Raw genomic sequence first — 19,911 nt, forward strand, 5'->3', positions numbered from 1 at the left:
AAAAAAAAAAAAAAAAAAAAAAGTGTAAACAATAGTAAAGTACATGAACTTGCAGCTACACTACCATATTAATAATGCTGGCTCAACCATCTACTACCCAAGTGAACTTGAAAAATTATCTTACCCACAGTTTTTCATCCGTAAAGTGGGATAATAGTACCTATCTCATACAGTTGTTAAAGCTGTTACAAAGAGTATAAAAGCAGAATGATTAGAACATTGCCTTTCATATTGTAAGTACTATATTGATGTTAATTAACATACTTATAATACTATTAGTGGTGTTATTATTGATAACTTTCATTTTTTTGAAACTTCACTCCAGTTTATCAGTCAAGATGGGTTAGGTTAATATGCAGTAGGAAACAATCTGAAAATCTCAGTGTCCTAATGCAACAAAAGTTTATTTCTCACTCACACTATCTGTGGATGGGGCAGGGGGAGCCACTCACTTTTACGTCATCTTCAATAAGGAGCATAGAATGATAGGGCCAAGACTACCTGGCATAACGCTACTTACCGTGGCCAGGGGAAGGCAACATGGCGCATTATGTATTGGATCTCGAAAGGCTTCCCATCCTCCCTCAGAGCTGACACATGCTATTTACACTCACATTTGGTTAGCCAAAGCAAGTCATTTGTCCATGTCGAACCTCATGGCTCAGGGAAGTATACTTTGTACCCAGATGGAGGTGAACTGAAAATATTGGAAACTGGCAATATTGACTGCCACACTTAGCTTTCAAAATACTTACTGCACACTGTTAACAGCTCCATGACATTTTCTTCCTGGTTTCTTTCATATCCAAGTGCTATTAGACTTCTTTCCCTACAATCTACAATCATGTTAAGCTTATCTTGTCCAAAATTAACCTTACAGACTTATCTAAATTTGTCCTAACTTTCATATTGCCTGCTCCAGCCTATGGTACTATCTTTCACCCATATTATTTGGATACCTACTACCTTCACAACTCTTCCTTTCTGTCATTCTGAATTTGTCTATATTTACGGCATATTTCCTCAAGAGATCATCACTTCTCCATCTTAATCCATTGTTCTGACTTGGAACACCACTTCTAATCTAGACTATTTCAGCTGTTTCCTAATCATTTTCTCTAATTCCAGCCTTTTACCTTCAAATGCATTATTTACACTGTAACTACAGAGCCATATATAAAATAGAAAACTGACCACTTCACTCTCTTGCCTAAAATATGTCCTTCCATTCCCAGCAACTGCTCACTTGGTTTTCTCTGTCTAGAGTGTCCTTCCTCTCTTCCTTCTGCCATTACCTACAAGTTTCTTGACTCCATTCTACTGACACAATAATATAAAACACTAATGATAATACTAATAATCAGGAGCGTACCTGTTGCCTTATCCAGGGACTCTTCTCTCAGCCCCACCCAAATGAATGAGTTAGATGACCCACCTCTCTAGCATTTTAGTTAACATTATTTGCTATTATCCTATTAGTCTTTCTCCCCTGTTATATTGTGGTTGTCTTAAGGTCAGAGACCATGTTTCATTAATGTTTGCATTTCCAGAATTTAGTTTAGGGCCATGTATATATTAGGAAGTCAAAACATTTTGGCAAATGAATTAATAAAAGAAAACTTCTCTTCCTTCCAGCTACAATTTCCCTCCCTCTTGTTCATCTCCTCCCATGTCTCTTCCCTTGCTTCTCTATGTCTTCTCTTCTTTATTCCTATCTATCTACTATATCCTCTTCATCACATTCTCCTATCACTTTAGGATATCCTAATATCTAATCTAGTTTCTTTATTTTACACCATCATATCCTTTGTCTTCTCAACTTTTCTCCTCTTTTTTACCTCTTTTCTCATATTCTCTTTCTTTTCAACATTCTCATTTCCCCAATATATATGCCTCTATGTACTCTATTTAATTAGTCTTCCCTCCCCTCTCCATCCTCATCTTCCCACTTCTATCCACTTTCCTTCTTTATTATTTTATCCCCTACTCTATGCTCATTTCTTCTCTATGTTCATTCCCCTCACTGTCTCTCATCTCCTCTCTCATCCAACTTCTCTCTTAAGAAATTATTATTACCCTATTTTCCTTGACCATCTTCCCATCTTCCAAATTATTGTAGGGAAAACACCAACAAATAGCAAATTTGAAGTAGCGAGGGACTACTATACAGACAAACACACTTCATTTGTTCACCACGTATTTACCAGGCATGCATTATTTGAGGTTTGTTCTGCAAAATAGCAAATACACCAATTCTAAATAGCCATAGAAGCTCCACTATACAAAATTAACACTCATTAATGTTGGAGAAGCTTCAGGAAGTGATAACTGACAGAAGAGGAACAATCAAAAGCATAAAAAGCAAACCCAAGAAACAAGAAAGATTTTTAGTATTGGGGAAAGAATCTTTACTGAAAATGCTTTCTTTTTCTTTTTTCTTTTTTTCTTAATGCTTTCAAACTTATTTTTTTTAACAGCAAAATTCAATGCCTAATAACTCTATGACAAAAATAATTCATGAAATACATAAAATTGTGATGTTTTTATCCATTGGGAGGTAGAAAAGTATGAAATATATTTTATATTTTATGAAGATTTCTCTCTCTATATATGCACACACATATGCACACACACATAAACACCATAGATAGATAGATAGATAGATAGATAGATAGATAGATAGATAGAATCTTAAATTGTTTGTAAAATTCACTTATCATCATCCTCAGCATCCTAAAGTAATGTGGCATAAAATAAATATTACTGTATTTTTAAGTTTATGTTTATAAAACACTGTATGTTTCACAAAATACCCATAGTTATCTCATTTGATTCTGACAGCTCTGCATCATAGGGATAGTTTGTTGCTTCAGTTAAACCTAGTCGATTCTAATTATCAGTGTTCATACCTGTGTATATGTTTTTGTGAATCTGTGTATTTAAGTGTCCTTGAATATGTATATCCTTCTGTTATTCCACATGTGCCTTTCAGTATGCATACATTTATAAATTACAAACATACACCTCTGTGTTTCTAAAAATGTTCATCTGTACATCTCCCTATTTATGTGTTTATTAGAATATATATGTCTGTGAGTATGTATGCACACAAATGTATTAGGAAGTGTATACATACCTGTATATTTCTTTTTTTTTTTAAGTTTAAAATGTTATTTTTATATATTGGTTCTGGGGTACATGCGTAGATCATGCAGGATTGTTGCATAAGTATACACATGGCAATGTGGTTTGCTGCCTCCATCCCCCTGTCACCTACACCTGACATTTCTCCCTCTCCGACCTCCCCACCCCTCCCACTGCTGTCCCTCCCTTGCCACCCCAACAGACCCCAGTGTGTGATGTTCCCCTCCCTGTGTCCATGTAGTCTCATTATTCAACACCCGCCTATGAGTGGGAACAGGCGGTGTGTGATTTTCTGTTCTTGTGTCAGTTTGCTGAGAATTATGGTTTCCAGATTCATCCATGTCCCTACAGAACACAAACTCATCGTTTCTTATGGCTGCATAGTATTCCATGGTGTATATGTATCTGTACATTTCTAATCCATAAACTTGAGAGAATTTTGAAAGGATACTCTAAAACATTCTGCTTTCAACCCCAGTCCTACTCCTAATATACTTTGAGTGGGAGCCACCACTCTCTGACCTCATTGTATAGAGGAGGGTCCCGTTGTCTACCAATCTGAGCAGCTTGTTGGGCGTGGTCATGTTATGAGCCACCGATTTCTTGCCATTGTGGAAGAAGGTGTCAGGTGTCCAGATCTTACTAGCCAGGAGATTGTTCAGTGGAAGGATTTTCATGGGTCCATCAAATTTCAGTCTTTCATCATGCCATGTCTGTCGAAAAAATACATCAATAGTGTACTCCTAGGGACAAAAAGAGAGAAAAACAATATTTCAGTTGAGTTCTGGTAAGGGCTCACAGTGCCCTTAGCAAATATTAATTGCCTTGCAGCATTTCCTCTGATGCAGAGAAGCAGCAGTCTATTAACGTAGCTACTGGTGACTAAGGCAAATTATTATGATTGAAAAATAATGCCATGGTGATTAATAAACATGAGGATAACATATTTGACAAGGCATTTTTTTAGGAAGATCACTGTCAATACATCCCCACACACCACGCAAGCTGATCGCAAGACTTTGCCTTATGAGAAGGCACGTGCTCCCTTCTCTATGCAGTAACACACATAGAAAAACAAGTTTCTTACCTTGTTTCTACTGCTTGATGATCCCATATGAACATCAAAGGCCAATATAAAAATAACCACAAAACTAAAATCTTACATTTCATCAGACATTTCATCTGAGCCTCAAAATATCAATATGTCTGATTAGTGAATAGTTTATTATCCTCAATAAATAATGAAATATTATAGATAAATAAGAGAAAAAACAGATCTTATTTATAAATAAGAAAAAATGAGAAAATCAACAACAAAGTCATGAAATAGATAAAAATTGCTAGTAAATATGAAGAAAATGTTCAAATTTGCTGTTTATCTACATACAAAATAAATTAATAAATGTTACAGGTATTGATAACAGCATAATAAATTGTTTGAGTATATCTTCTTACAGCTATTAATTATAAAACCTGAACAACAACTATATATAATCTATATTACTTGAAACCAATGGGGTATGACTGAAAGCAGACAGAAATCTAAGGTGAGTTTACCTTTGAAAGATATCAGCAGCAATAGATTAGAATTGTGAGTTTGTGATTTTTCTTTCTTGAAGGCGCTTCCCAATCCTAGATTTCATGTGGCATATATGACCTTACTGGCTCAAGGTGTCAGAGAATTTGGAATATTAGGGGTGGAAAACTCAAAAGCAAGAGAATCCCAGAAGGGATGGACCTCCAAATCTGAATATATATTCTGCCAAAAGTTCTGGCTGATCACTATACTACACAGAAATGGGAGAGGCCCTGGGGCCCAGTTTAAAAAAAAAATAGGCAGAAACAATAGGATAGTGGTCCACTAAATGAAAGAACTGAGCTGGGTGATGTTTGTGAATTTGCTGCCATTTAGACTGAAGGAATTCCTTAATCCATCACAATCAAGTGGAAGAAATCTGAAAATGTATTAGCTTATCAGAGGAGAAGCTCAGGATTGGGAGATGAAAATCCATGCAAAAGTCCTGGGAGCAGGAGAAGCACTGAGAGTCAGAGTCTCAAAATCTGAGTACAAAGCCTGACCAAATCTTTGACCACTGAACTACACAAGGCACAGGGGACAGTTCTAGATAGCCACATTTAAAAAAAAAAAATGAAAACCAGAATTTGCTGAAAAATCTTTGGTTTAAAATCCCCTAATGGCTTCTAATCATATGAGAAATGAACTTTTCCCTACCATAAGTTGGCCCTTGCTTTCCTCTCTGAGTTATTCTCCAAACACTTTTTTCTTTAAAGTTCAGCCATTCTGGCATTTCTCTTCCTCTAGTATACCAAGAACATTCCTGTCTACAGGTTTAAAGATCATATAATTGGTTGTCTAAACTGGAACACTTTTAAGAGGAAGAGGAGGCGGGACTCTGGCAGATGAGGAGCTGGAACTAGACTTTCACATAAAGCCAAGATCCTGAAGAATTTAGCAAAAGGGTGAACTAGGTTAACTTAACTAGACAAAATCAGCTCACAACACAAAAGTTCAAAAAAGAAGGGGGAGGAGTTGAGGAAAAAGTGTTTCTACTGAGACGTAGCAACCTTAATTCTAACCATATGTGGGATTGATGTCCAAACTATACTGTCTGCGTGGTCTGAAATTTACAAGCTGAGAACTTAACATAAAAATTGGTCTTAAGCTGAGTATACCACTAGATTGACTTGCAAAGCAAACACAAAAAAAATTGGAAGGACAGAAACACAAATTAATACTTGCTTAAAATTACCTCACTGTTCTCCACAACAAAACACCTAAGGAAATGGTTACAAGTAAAGATCGACAGATACAACATAAAACTGAATTAGAGCCCCTCCAAGGACTTCATATAATTATCCAATAGTGATTATGTAAAAACTATAATTAAAACTCTAAAGGTTATGAGGGGAAGGGAGAAAGAAAAAGTAAATTTGAAAAAGATCTATCTAGTTGAAGTTTACTTTCTGTAAAGGAAAAATAGTAATTGAAAATTAAAACTCAATGTGTGTGTTACAGAGCAGATAAGATATTACTAAAGAGATATTAGTGAAATGGAAAATACACATGAGGAAAAATTACTCAGTTCACATTTTAAACATACCACTGATAGAAAATATGAGAGGTATAGTACTATGAAGGATAAACGTAAAAGTTTCAGTATACATGTATTACAATTCTAAATGTGAGAGATTAGAGAACATAGGGGAGAAACAATAGTCAAAGTACTAATGGACTACAATTTCTAGAATTGCTGAAATATATGCATCCTTAGCTTCAAGTACCATAATGAGTTGCAAGCTCAATAAATTAAAGTAGATCCCAGCCAGTACATAATTAATTTAAAGAATACCAAAGAAGAGATTTTAAAAGTTGCAAAACAGAAAAGACAGACTACCTACAAAGACATGGCCACTTGACTTATAACCACCACTTATGTTGACTTCTTAAATGCAACAATAGAAACCAAAAAAAAAAAAAAAAGAAACAATAAAAATAGACTTTGAAAATGTTGTTGGGGACAGAGAAAGATGGCACAATAGAAGTCTCCACTGATTGTCCCTCCCCCCGCAGCAAGGACACCAATTTAACAACTATCTATACACATAAAAAAAGCACCTTCATAGGAACTAAAAATCAGGAGAGCGCATACAATACCTAATTTTAACTACATATCACTGAAAGAGGCACAAAAGAGGAAGGAAAAACAGTCTTGAATCACTGACACAATCCCTCCCCCATCCCCTGGCAGTGGTGGCGTGGCATGGAGAACTGTTCTGTACACAGACAAGAGAGAGAGCACAGCAATTGTCAGATATTAAACTAGTACTTCCCTGTTAAAGCAGAAAGCAAAACCAGATCAAACTTAGCTGATACCTGCCCATGGAAGGAGCATTTATCCTAGCCCTAGACAAAGGGGAATCACTGATCCCAGCAGTCAGAACCTCAGTTTCCACAGCTTTGCCACTTCAGGCTAAAGTGCTCTGGAGCCCAAAGTAAACATCAACAGCAGTCTAGGCCACAAGGGCAGCAACTCGTAGTTGATTCCTAGTGCTAAACTGTGCCCGGAACCAGTGGCTGATTATGGCGAGACATGTGACCCATGGAGACACCAGACAGGGCAGCTAAGGGAGTGTCAGCTTTGTTCCACCCCTAACCCTAAGCTGCACAGCTTGCAGCTCCAAAAGAGATCTCTTCCCTCCATTTGAGTAGAGGAGAGGGAAGAGTAGGGAAGACTTTGTCTTGCATCTTGGATACCAGCTTGGCCACAGAAGGATACCAGCTTGGCCGCCAGTCAGAGTTGTGACAACCTTTTTACAGGCCCTACCTCCCAGATGACATTTCTAGAAACACAGTGGGTCAGAAGGAAACCTATTGCCTTGAAGGGAAGGAACCAGGCCTGGCAAGATTACCTGCCAATGAAAGTGCCCTTGGGCCCTAAATAACTAGCAGTGATACACAAGTACTATGTGGTAGGCCTTGGATGCAACTCTGAGATTTGCTAGCTTCAGGTGACACTTAGTACATTCTCAGCTGTGATGGCTATGGGATTAGATTCTTTCTGCTTGAAAAAAAGTAGAGGGAAAAGTAAATATGATTTTTTTCTTCCACCTTAGGTACAAGCTTGGCATCAGTGTGTTAGAGCATTAAGCAGGCTCTTGGAGACCCCAAACTGAGGACTTGGATCCTGGAACCATTTCTGGACCTGCCTTGGGCAAGACAGGAGGAGACTAACCTGAAATGTGAGTCCCAGGCCAGGAAGTATTCAGTACAAGCTAACTGAAGAGCTTTTGGGCCTTAAGAGAAGATCAGTAGTGTCAGGCAGTACTCTTGTGAGGCTGTGGTGGTGGTGGCCATGAGATGAGACTCCTCATAGAAGAGAGAGGGTGGAGTAGGAAAGATTGCATGTTATGGTTTGAGAGCCAGTTCAGCTGCAGTACAAAAGAAAAACCAGGAAGATTTCTAAGATTTATGATTGCAGTCTCTGGCTCCCAGACAGCATGTCTAGATCTGCCAAGGACCTAGAAGTACTCACCACCCCAAAGGGAAGGACATAGGCCTGGCTGGCTTTGTCATATGCTGATTGTAGAGCCCCAGGGCCTTGAGTGAACATAGGCAGTAACCAGGGAGTAGTTACAGGAAGCCTTGGGTGAGACCCAATACTGTGCTGGGTCCAAGTCTGACCCAGCACAGTCACAGTGGTGGTGGCTATAGGGGTGCTTTTGTCACTTCACTCTCAGCTTCAGGTGGCTTAGAACATTGGGAGAGACTTAATTTGTTTGTAAGTTAGTAAGAGAAGGGGACAAAAGTCTTTGCCTGGTAATGCAGAGAATTCCTCCAGACATTGTCTAAGAACATTAAGGCAGAACCTCTACAAAACTGCAAGAACCACAGTGTTACAGAGGTTGAGGTGACCCCGAAAACAGATACAGATTAGATCACAACACCCAAGTCCTTTCAAATATCCAGAAAGCCTTCCCAAAAAGGATTGGTACAAACAAGTCCAGACTGAGAAGACTATGATAAATACCATACTCTTCAATGCCCAGACCTGTTGAATATCTACAAGTGTAAAGATAATCCAAGAAAAACATGATCTCTGCAAATGAACTGTATTATTTCATTCTCCTGATGCTAATGAAGACATACTCGAGATTAGGTAATTTATAAAGGAAAGAGGTTTAATTGACTCAAAGTTCAGCATGGCTAGGGAGACCTCAGGAAACTTACAATCATGGCAGAAGGGAAAACAAACACGTCCTTGTTCACATGGTGGCCGCAAGAAGTGCCAGACAAAAGGGGAAAAGCCCCTTATAAAACCATCTGATTTCATGAGAACTCTCTCACTATCATGAAAACAGCATGAGGGTAACCACCCCCAATAATTTCATCACCTCCTACCAGGTATCTCCTATGACACATGGGGATTTTGGGAACTACAATTCAGGATGAGAACTGGATGAGGAAACAGTCAAACCATATAATTCCACCCCTGGTGCCTCCCATATTTCATATCCTTATATTTCAAAATGGAATCCTGTCCTTCCAACAGCTCCCCAAATTCTTAACTCATTCCAGCATTAACTCAAAAGTCCAAGTCCAAAGTCTGGTCTGAGACAAGGCAAGTCCTTTCCACCTATGAGCCTGTAAAATCAAAAGCAAGTTAGTAACTACCTGGATACAATGGGGGTACAGGCATCGAGTAAATACACCCATTCCAAATGGGAGACATTGGCCAAAACAAAGGGGCTACAGGCTCCATGCAAGTCCAAAATCCAGTAAGGAAATCATTAAACTCTAAAGTTCCAAAATGATCTCGTTTGACTCTGTGTCTCACATCCAGGCCATTCTGATGCAAGAGGTGGGCTCTTGTGGCCTTAGGCAGCTCCACCCTTATGGCTTTGGAGGGTACAGCCCTCCTCCCAGTTGCTTTCATGGACTGGTGTTGAGTGTCTGTGGCTTTTCCAAGTGCATGATATAAGCTGTTAGTGAATCTACCATTCTGGGGTCTGGAAGATGGTAGCCCTCTTCTAACAGCTCCACTAGGCAGTGCCCCAGTGGGAATTCTGTGTGTGGGCTCCAACTTCACATTTCCGTTCCACACTGCCCTAGCAGAGGTTCTCCATGAGTGTTTTTCCTTTGCAGCAAACTTCTTCCTGGACATCCAGGAGTTTCCATACATCCTCTAAAATCTAGGTGGAGGTTCCCAAACCTCAATTCTTGACTTCGGTACACCTACAGGCTCAACTTCATGCAGAAACTGCAAAGGCTTGGGGCTTCCACCCTCTGAAGCCATGGCCTAAGCTATATCTTGGCCTGTTTTGGCCATGGCTGGAGCTGAAGCAGCTAAGGATGCAGGATACCATGTCCCCAAGCTTCATGAAGCAGGGGGTTTCTGGTCCTGGCCCACAAAACCATTTTTTCCTCCTAGGCCTCTGGGCCTATGTTGGAAGGGGCTTCTGTGAAGATCTCTGACATGTCCTGGAGACATTTCCCCATTTTCTTGGTGATTAACATTCTGCTCTTTGTTACTTATGCAAATTTCTGCAGTCAGATTGAATTTCTTCCCAGAAAATGGGTTTTTCTTTTTTGTCGCATTGCCAGCCTACAAATTTTCTGAACTTTTATGCTCTGTCACCTCTTGAATGCTCTGCCACCTCTTGAATGCTCTGCCACTTAGAAATTTCTTCCACCAGATACCCTAAATCATCTATTTCAAATTCAAAGTTCCACAGATGTCTAGGACAGGGGCAAAATGTCAACAGTCTCTTTGTTAAAGCATTAAAAAAGTCACCTTTGTTCCAGTTTCCAACAAGTTCCTAATCTCCATCAGAGACCACCTCAGCCTGGACTTTTTTGTATATAACACTTTCAGCATTTTGGTCAAAGCCATTCAAGAAGTCTCTAGGAAACTACAAACTTCCCCACATCTTCCTGTTTACTGAGCTGTCCAAGTCTCTAGAAAGTTGCAAACTTTCCCACATTTTTCTGTCTCCCTCTGACACCTTCAAACTGTTCCAACCTCTGCCTGTCATCCAGTTCCAAAGTCACTTCACATTTTCAGGCATCTTTACTGCAGTGCCCTATTCTGTGATACTAGTTTACTGTATTAGTCTATTATCACACCACTAATCAAGACATACCTGAGAGTATAACTTATAAGGGAAAGAGGCTTAATTGAATCACAGTTCAGCATGGCTGGGGTGGCCTCAAGAAATTTACAATTATAGCAGAAGGGGAAGCAAACCCATCCTTCTTTGCATGGTGACAGGAAAGAGAAGTGCCAAGCAAAAAGGGGAAAAGCCCCTTATAAAACCATGAGATCTCATGAGAACTCACTATCACAAGAACAGCATGAGAGTAACACACGTACGATTCAATTACCTCCAACAGGGTCCCACCTGTGACACGTGGAGACTATAGGTAGTACAATTCAAGATGAGTTTTGCGTGGGGACACAGCTAAACTATATAATAAACTAAATAAGCTACCAGGGAGCAAACCTGGAGAATCAGAGCTATGTAACCTTTCAGAGAGATAATTCAAAAATGTGTTGAGGAAACTCAAAGAAATTGAATATCATACAAAGAAGAAATTCAGAATTCTATCAGATAAAATTAACAGAGACTGAAATAGTTAAAAAGAATCAAGCAGAAATTTTCGAGCTGAAAAATGCAATTGGCATACTGAAGAATGCATCAGAGTCTTTTAATAGCAGAATGAGTCAAGCAGAAGAAATAATTATTGAGCCTGAAGACAGGCTATTTGAATATAAACAGTAAGAGGAAACAAAATAAAAAATTAAAAAACAATGAAGCATGCTTACAGGAACTAGAAAATAGCCTCAAAAGGGCAAATCTAAGAGTTACTGACCTCAAAGAGAAGGTACAGAAAGAGATAGAGGTAGAAAATTTATTGAAAGGAAAAATAACAGAGAACATTCCAAACCTAGAGAAAGATGTCAGTATCCAAGTACAAGAAGGTTATAGAACATCAAGCAGACTTAACTCAAAGAAGACTACTTCAAGAACACTTCATAAATAGGAACACTTTTACACTGTTGGTGGGAGTGTAAATTAGTTCAACCATTGTGGAAGACAGTGTGGCAATTCCTTAAGGACCTAGAAATAGAAATTCCATTTGACCCAGCAATCCCATTACTGGGTATATATCCAAAGAATTATAAATCATTCTACTATAAGGACACATGCACACGAATGTTCATTGCAGCACTGTTTACAATAGCAAAGACCTGGAACCAACCCAAATGCCCATCGATGATAGACTGAACAGGGAAAATGTGGTACATATACACCATGGAATATTATGCAGCCATCAAAAACGATGAGTTCTTAGTCCTTTGTAGGGACATGGATGAACCTGGAAACCATCATTCTCAGCAAACTGACACAAGAGCAGAAAATCAAACACTGCATGTTCTCACTCATAGGCGGGTGTTGAACAATGGGAACACATGGACACAGGGAGGGGAGCACTAAACACTGGGGTCTGTTGGGGGGAAATGGGGGAGAGATGGGGAGTAGAGAGGAGGGGAGAGATAGCATGGGGAGAAATGCCAGATATAGGGGAGGGGGAGGAAGGCAGCAGATCACACTACCATGTGTGTACCTATGCAACAATCTTGCATGTTCTTCACATGTACCCCAAAACCTAAAATGCAATTAAAAAAACCCATAATTAAACTCCCAAAGGTCAATGATAAAGAAATGATTATAAAAGCAGCAAGAGAAAATAAACAACATACAATGGATCTCCAATACATCAGGCAGCAGACTTTTCAATGGAAACCTTACAGGACAGGAGAGAGTGGCATGACATATTTAAAGTACTGAAGTAAAAAAAAATCTTTTACCCCAGAATAGTAAATCTATAGAAAACATCCTTCAAACATGAAGGAGAAATAAATAATTTCCCAGAAAAACAAAAGCTGAGGGATTTAATCATCACTGGACCTACCCTACAGGAAATGCTAAGGGAAGTACTTCAATCAGAAAGAAAAGAACATTAATGAATAATAAGAAATAATCTGAAGGTACAAAACTTACTGGTATTAGTAAGTACATAGAAAAACACAGAATACTACAACACTCTAAGTGTGCTGTGTAAACTACTCTTATCTTCATAGAAAGACTAAATGATGTACTAATCAAAATAATAACTATAACAATTTTCCAAGACAGTACAATAAGATATTAATAGAAACAACAGAAAGTTAAAAAGTGGGGGGACAAATAAGAATTTTTATTTGTTTTCTTTTTGCTTGTTTGTTTGCTTATGTGAACAGTATTAAGTTGTCATCAGCTTAAAATAATGGGGTATAAGATAGTATTTGCCAGCCTCATGGTAAATTTAAAACAAAACCACACAATGGATACTCAAAAAGTAGAAAGTAAGAAAGTAAATCATATCATCAGAGAAAATCACCTTCAGTAAAAGAATGGCAGGAAGGAAATAAAGAAGGAAGAGAAGATGACAAAACAAATAACAAAATGGCAAGTGTAAATCCTTGCTTACTAATAATAATATTGAATGTATATTGACTAAACACTATAATCAAAAAACATAGTGTGTGAATCGATGAAAAAAAAAAAAGAGCCAGTAGTCTATTACCTATAAGAAACACACTTCATCTGTAAAGACTTACATAAACTGAAAATAAAGGGATGGAAAAAGATATTCCATGCAAATGGAAAGCAAAAAAGAACAGGAGTAGCTACACTTATATCAGACAAAATAAATGTCAAGACAAAAACTGTAAGAAGAGATGAAGGACACTATATAATGATAAAGCGTTCAATTCAGCAATAGGAAATAACAATTGTAATATATATGCACCCAATGCTGGAGCACCCAGAAATATATAGCAAATATAATTAGAGCTAAAGAGAGATAACCCCTATGATAGCTGGAGAATTCAACACCCCACTTTCAGCATTGGACAAATATTCCAGACAGAAAATCATTAAAGAAACATTGGACTTAACCTGCAGTGTAGATCAAAGGAACCTAATAGATATTTACAGATCATTTCCTCCAGTGGTTGCAGAATATACATTTATTTTTCCCTCAGAATATGGGACATTCTTAAGGATATACCCTATGTTGGGCCACAGAACAAGTCTTAAAACATTCAAAAAAATTGAAATAATATCAAGCACATTCTCTGACTACAATGGAATAAAACTAGAAATCAATAACAAGAGAAATTTTGGAAACTACACAAACACATGGAAATTAAACAATATACTACTGAATCACCAATGAGTCACTGAAGAAATTAAGAGAGAAATTGAAAATTCCTTGAAACAAATAATAATGCAAACACAACATACCAAAACCTGTGGCATACAGTGAAAGTAGCGCTAATAGCAAAGTTTGAAGCTATAAGTGCAAAACACCTATGAATCAATCTAACCAAAGAAGTGAAAGATCAATACAAGGAAAACTATAAAACATTGATGAAAGAAATTGAAGGGGACACCAAAAATGAAAAGATATACCACATTCATTGATTGACATAATTAATATTGTTAAAATGACACTATTACCCAAAGTAACTTACAAATCCCTACCAAAATACCAATGACATTCTCCACAGAAAAAGAAAAAATGAATTCTAAAATTTATGTGAAATAACAAAAGGCCTTTAATAGCCAAAGCAATCCTGAGCAAAAAGAACAAAGCTGGAGGTATCACAGTAACTGACTTCAAAACTTACTGCAAAACAGTAAGTTTTTGTTTTTACTAAAAACACAAACAAAAAAAAACACATCATGGTGCTGACATAAACAGAGATACATGGACCAATGGAACAGAATAGAGAACCCAGATATATATCCACACATTTACAGAGAGTTCATCTCCAACAAAGGCAGCAAGAACATACAATAGAAGAAGGAAAGTCTCATTAGTAAATAGTGCTGGGAAAACACAATAACTCATATGCAGAAGAAAGACTGCATATAACTCATCCCCATCTCTCATCATACACATTAATCAAATCAAAATGGATAAAAGACTTAAATTCAAGACTTAAAACTATGAAAATACTGGAAGAAAACATTGGAGTAATGCTCCATGACATTGGCCTGGGCACAGATATTTCGGTCAGACTCAAAAGCATGGGCAACCAAAGTAACAATTGACAAATGGGATTCCATCAAGTGCAAAAGTTTCTACACGGTAAATGAAACAATCTTCACAAAGTGAAGAGACAACCCACATATCAGGAGGAAATATTTGCAAAATATCCATATGATACGGTTTGGCTGTGCCCCCACCCAAATCTCATCTTGAATTGTATTCCTCATAATCCCCATGTGTCATGGGAGAGGCCCATTGGGAGGTAATTGAATCATGGTGGCAGTTATTCTCATGCTGTTCTTGTCATAGTGAGTGAGTGAGATCTGATGGGAATCCTTTTACTTGGCACTTCTCTCTTCTGCCACCATGTGAAGAAGAATGTGTTTGTTTCCCCTTCTGCCATGATTGTAAGTTTCCTGAAGCCTCCCCAGCCATGCTGAACTGTGAGTCAATTAAACCTTTTCCTTTATAAATTACACAGTCTCAGGCAGTTATTTATGGCAGTGTGAGAACAGACTTATAAAGTACATTAGTACCAGGAGGTAGTGGGGTGCTGCTATAAATATACCTGAAAATGTGGAAGCAACATTGGAACCTGATAACATGCAGAAGTTGGAATCATTTAGAGGGCTCAGAAGAATACAGGAAGGCCAAGTGCAGTGGCTCACACCAACACTTTGGAAGATCAAGTAATCCCAACACTTTGGGAGGCCACAGTCAGTGGATCACTTGAGGTAAGGAATTCAAGACCAGCCTGGCCAACATGGCGAAATCATGTCTCTACTGAAAATGTAAAAATTAGCCAGGCAAAGTGGCATATGCCTGTAATCCCAGCTACTCGGCAGGCTGAGGCAGGAGAATTGCTTGAACCTGGGAGGCAGAATTTGCAGTGAGCGAAGAATGCACCACTGCACTCCAGTTTGGGTGACAGAGTGAAACTCCATTTCAAAAAAAAAAAAAAAAAGACAAGAAAATGGGGGAAACTTTGGAACTTCCTAGAGACTTGAAGGACTCAGAAGATGGAAGATGTGGGAACGTTCGGAACTTCCTAGAGACTTCTTGAATGGCTTGGACCAAAATACTGATAATGATATGGACAATTAAGTCCAGACTGATATGGTCTCAGATGGAGATGAGAAACTTGTAGAGAACTGGAATAAATATAATTCTTACTATTCTTTAGCAAAGAGACTGGTGGCATTTTGCCCTTGCCCTAGAGATCTGTGGAACTTTGAACTTGAGAAAAATTTAGCCTATCTGGCAGAAGAAAGTTCTAAGCAGTAAAGTGTTAGAGAGGAAGCAGAGCATAGAAATTTGGAAAACTTGCAGCCTGAAAATGCAATAGAAAAGAAAACCCATTTTCTGGGGAGAAATTCAAGCTGGCTGCAGAAATTTGTATAAGTACTGAGGAGTTGAATGTGAATTGCCAAGACAATGGGGAAAATATATCTGGGCATATCAGAGACCTTTGCGGCAGCCCCTCCCATCACAGGCCTGGAGGCCTAGGAGGGAAAAATGATATCCTGAACCAGGTCCAGGGCTCCCCTGCTGTATGCAATCTTGGGACTTGGTGCCCTGCATCCCAGCTACTCCAGCTGTGGCTGAAAAGGGCCAAGGTACAGCTCGGGACATTGCTTTGGAGGGTGCAGCCCCAAGCCTTGGCAGCTTCCACATGATGTTAAGCCTGCAGGTGCACAGAAGTCAAGAATTGAGGTTTGGGAACCTCTGCCTAGGTTTCAGAGGATGTATGGAAACTCCTGGAAGTCCAGGCAGAAGTTTGCTGCAGGGGTAGAGCCCTCATGGAGAACCTCTGCTAGGGCAGTTTGAAAGGGAAATGGTGGGGTTGGATCCCACACACAGGTGCCCACTGGGGCACTGCCTAGTGGAGTTGTTAGAAGAGGGTCACCACCATCCTACAAACTCCAGTATGGTAGATCTACTGATAGCTTGTACTATGCACCTGGAAAAGCTTCGGACACTCAATGCCAGCCTGTGAAAGAAGCTGGGAGGGGGGCTGTACCATGCAAAGACACAAGGGTGGAGCTACCCAAGGATGTAGAAGCCCACCTCTTGCATTGGCATGACCTGGATGTGAGACATGAAGTCAATGGAGATCATTTTGGAACTTTAAGATTTAATGACTGCCCTATTGGGTTTTGGACATGCATGGGGCCTGAAGCCAATTTGGCCAATTTCCCCCATTTGGAACAGATGTATTTACCCAATGTCTGTAGCCCCATTGTAACTAGAAAGTAACTAACTTGCTTTCAGTTTTACAGGCTCATAGGTAGAAAGGGCTTGCCTTATCTCAGATGAGATTTTGGACTTGGACTTTTGAGTTAATGCTGGAATGAGTCAAGAATTTGGAGGACTGTTGGAGAAACATGACTGTGTTTTGAAATGTGAGGACATGAGGCTTGCTAGGGGTCAGGGGCAAAATGATATGGTATGGCTGTGTCTCCATCCAAATCTCATCTTGAATTGTAGTTCCCATAATCCCCACATGTCATGGGAGGGACCTGGAGTCATGGGGCATTTACCCTCATGCTGTTCTCATGATGGTGAGTGAGTACTCATGAGATATGATGGTTTTATAAGGGGCTTTTTCCCCTTTGCTGAGCACTTCTGTCCCTACAGCCATGTGAAGGGGACATGCTTGCTTCCCCTTCTGCTTTGGTTGTAAGTTTCCTAAGGCTTCCAAAGCCATGCAGAACTGTGAGTCAATTAAAACTTTTTCCTTCATAAATTACCCAATTTTGGGCAGTTCTTTATAGCAGCATGAGAATGGAGTAATACACCATTTGACAAGGGATTAACAGCCAGAAGATATAAGCAGCTCAAACAACTCAATAGAAAATATAAATAAATAATTCTGTTTTAAAGTGGACAAAGATCTGAATAGACATTTCTCAAAAGAAGCCATACAAATGCCCAATAGGGATATGAAAAATGCTCAACGTCACTAATCATCAGGGAAATGCAAAACAAAACCACAAAGAGATATCATCTCATCTCAGTTAAAATGGCTTCTATCTGAAAGATAGGCAATAACAGATGCTTACAAGGATGTGGTAAAAGGGAAAGCTTATACACTATTGGCAGAAGTGTAAATTAGTATAACCACTATGGAAAACAGTACGAAGATTCCTCAAAACACTGAAAATAGAAATACCATATAATCTTGCAAATCTCTTACTGGGTACATAACAAAAAGAAAGGAAATAAATATATCCAAGAGCTACTTGCACTCCCATGTTGATTGCAGCACTATTCACAATAGCCAAAATATGGCATTGACATAAGTGCCCACAAATGGATTAATGGTTAAAGAAAATATGGTATATATACATAATGAAATACTATTCAGCCTTAAATATAAAGAAATCCTGCCATTTGCATAAACTCGGATGGAACTGGAGGTCATTACATTATGTAAAACAAGGCAATTGCATAAAGGCAAATATTGCATATTCTCACTCATATGTGGGAGCTAAAAATTTGATCTAATGAAGATAGGGAGTAGAATGATGATTAGTAGAGCAGGGGAAGGGTAGTGGTGAGGAGGGATTACAGGACAACAAAGAATATAAAGACATTTATTACCACTGAACTGTACACTTAAAATGTAAAGTGTATATGTATTATTTTATCTCAATGAGTAAAAGTAAAATAAATAAATAAATATTACTGAAGAAAACACAATGTAGCTATATGCTATGTACATACAAGAGACACATCTAAAGATGTAAAAACATAGAAGGTTTGAAAGCATTGTGATGGACAAATATGTGTGGGAAAATTGTAAACATAAAGGTAAAGCTATAAAGTACAGACAGAAGGGAGTACTTAAAAATATTCTTCGAGATAAAGTATCGTTACACTAAAAATCGAGTATCTTGAGTGGAAAATGTAACAACTCTAACTTTGTGTCAATAACATGTACTCAAAATATATAATGGAAAAACTGAATTAAAAAGAAAAATCAACAACCCTTTAGATGCATGATAAGTGAAAGACCAATCAGACAAATAATTTATAAGTTTAAAAAATTAGAACAGCCCAATTGGTAAGGATGAGCTAATAAACACTCGCAGACTTATCCACTTAACATATAGTAAAACACACATAGCACATTTACTTCCCCACCCCCGCCACACACACACAAAAATGACCATGTGCTAAGACATAGAGCAAATCTCAAGAAACACAAAAAGGTTTTATTTTCCTGTAGACAATTCTCTTTCAATATGAGGCATTAAATTTTGAATTAACAAAAAAGCTTTATAGTTGGAAATTGAAAAACACTACAAAAATTTCAAGAAACAGAAAAGAAACCATAAAGGATATTTGAAAATCTTTAGAAGTGAACAATATTGAAAAATGTTTACATATGAAATCTTCTTTGGGGCTCTTAAAGTGGTGCTTGGAGGGAAACTGATAGGCATAAGGATGCCTTAAAGATAGCCTTTAAGGAAAAGGAAAGCCAATAAGTTAATCTATCTCAGGAAACCAAAAGAACCAGAGTACCCCAAGGAAAGTAAAGAAAGAGATGATCCAGATAAATCAGTGAAACAGAAAGCAAAAATAAATAATACAGATGATGAACAAAACAAACAAAAAAACAGTTTACTCTGAAAACACTAATGACATAGCAAACTTCTGATAAGTTTAATCAAGAAAAAGAGGGGTTCGATTCAAGATGGCCGTTTAGGAACAGCTCGGAGTTGCAGCTCCCAGTCAAAGTGCAGAGGGTGAGTGGATGCCTGCATTTTTATAGCCCACAGACCAGGAGATTCACAGGCAGAGGAGGCCCACGGGTCACCAACGAGGCTGTTTTGGCTGGCGCGGTTCTTTCGGTCGCTGGGGCTGCTTTGCCCCGCGTGGCTGCTTTGTCGGCGGCCAGGCCAGCAATTCTCCATACAAAATACACTGGTCCGGGTGCCTTTTTGGCTGGCAATTGGAGCTCCCGGAAGCCGCACATTCATCTGATTAAAGAGGGGACTGAACAGGGAGCCAGGCCAGGAGATTCCTGAGCAAAAAAAGGGCCACGAATCTCAGCACCGCTGTTTAAGCCAGCGCAGTAGGTCGCCGCATGGGAAACAGATCCCGGCGCCCTTTCAACAGGCGACTGGAACACCTGGGAT

General features: G+C 38.7%; 1 protein-coding gene across 2 annotated transcripts in view; it reads right to left on the bottom strand.

Annotated features, from left to right (window-relative positions):
• Positions 1-19,911, bottom strand: part of GABRA3 (gamma-aminobutyric acid type A receptor subunit alpha3) — a 250,766-nt gene that overhangs the window by 83,130 nt on the left and 147,725 nt on the right. For both annotated transcript variants that reach the window (XM_017500892.2, XM_037728628.1), the window contains exon 5: positions 3,667-3,887. In XM_017500892.2, the coding sequence (XP_017356381.1) occupies positions 3,667-3,887 (221 nt within the window). The remainder of the gene's footprint in view (positions 1-3,666; positions 3,888-19,911) is intronic.

Source organism: Cebus imitator, unplaced genomic scaffold, assembly GCF_001604975.1.
Source record: "Cebus imitator isolate Cc_AM_T3 unplaced genomic scaffold, Cebus_imitator-1.0 Scaffold273, whole genome shotgun sequence".
Classification (NCBI taxonomy): domain Eukaryota; kingdom Metazoa; phylum Chordata; class Mammalia; order Primates; family Cebidae; genus Cebus; species Cebus imitator.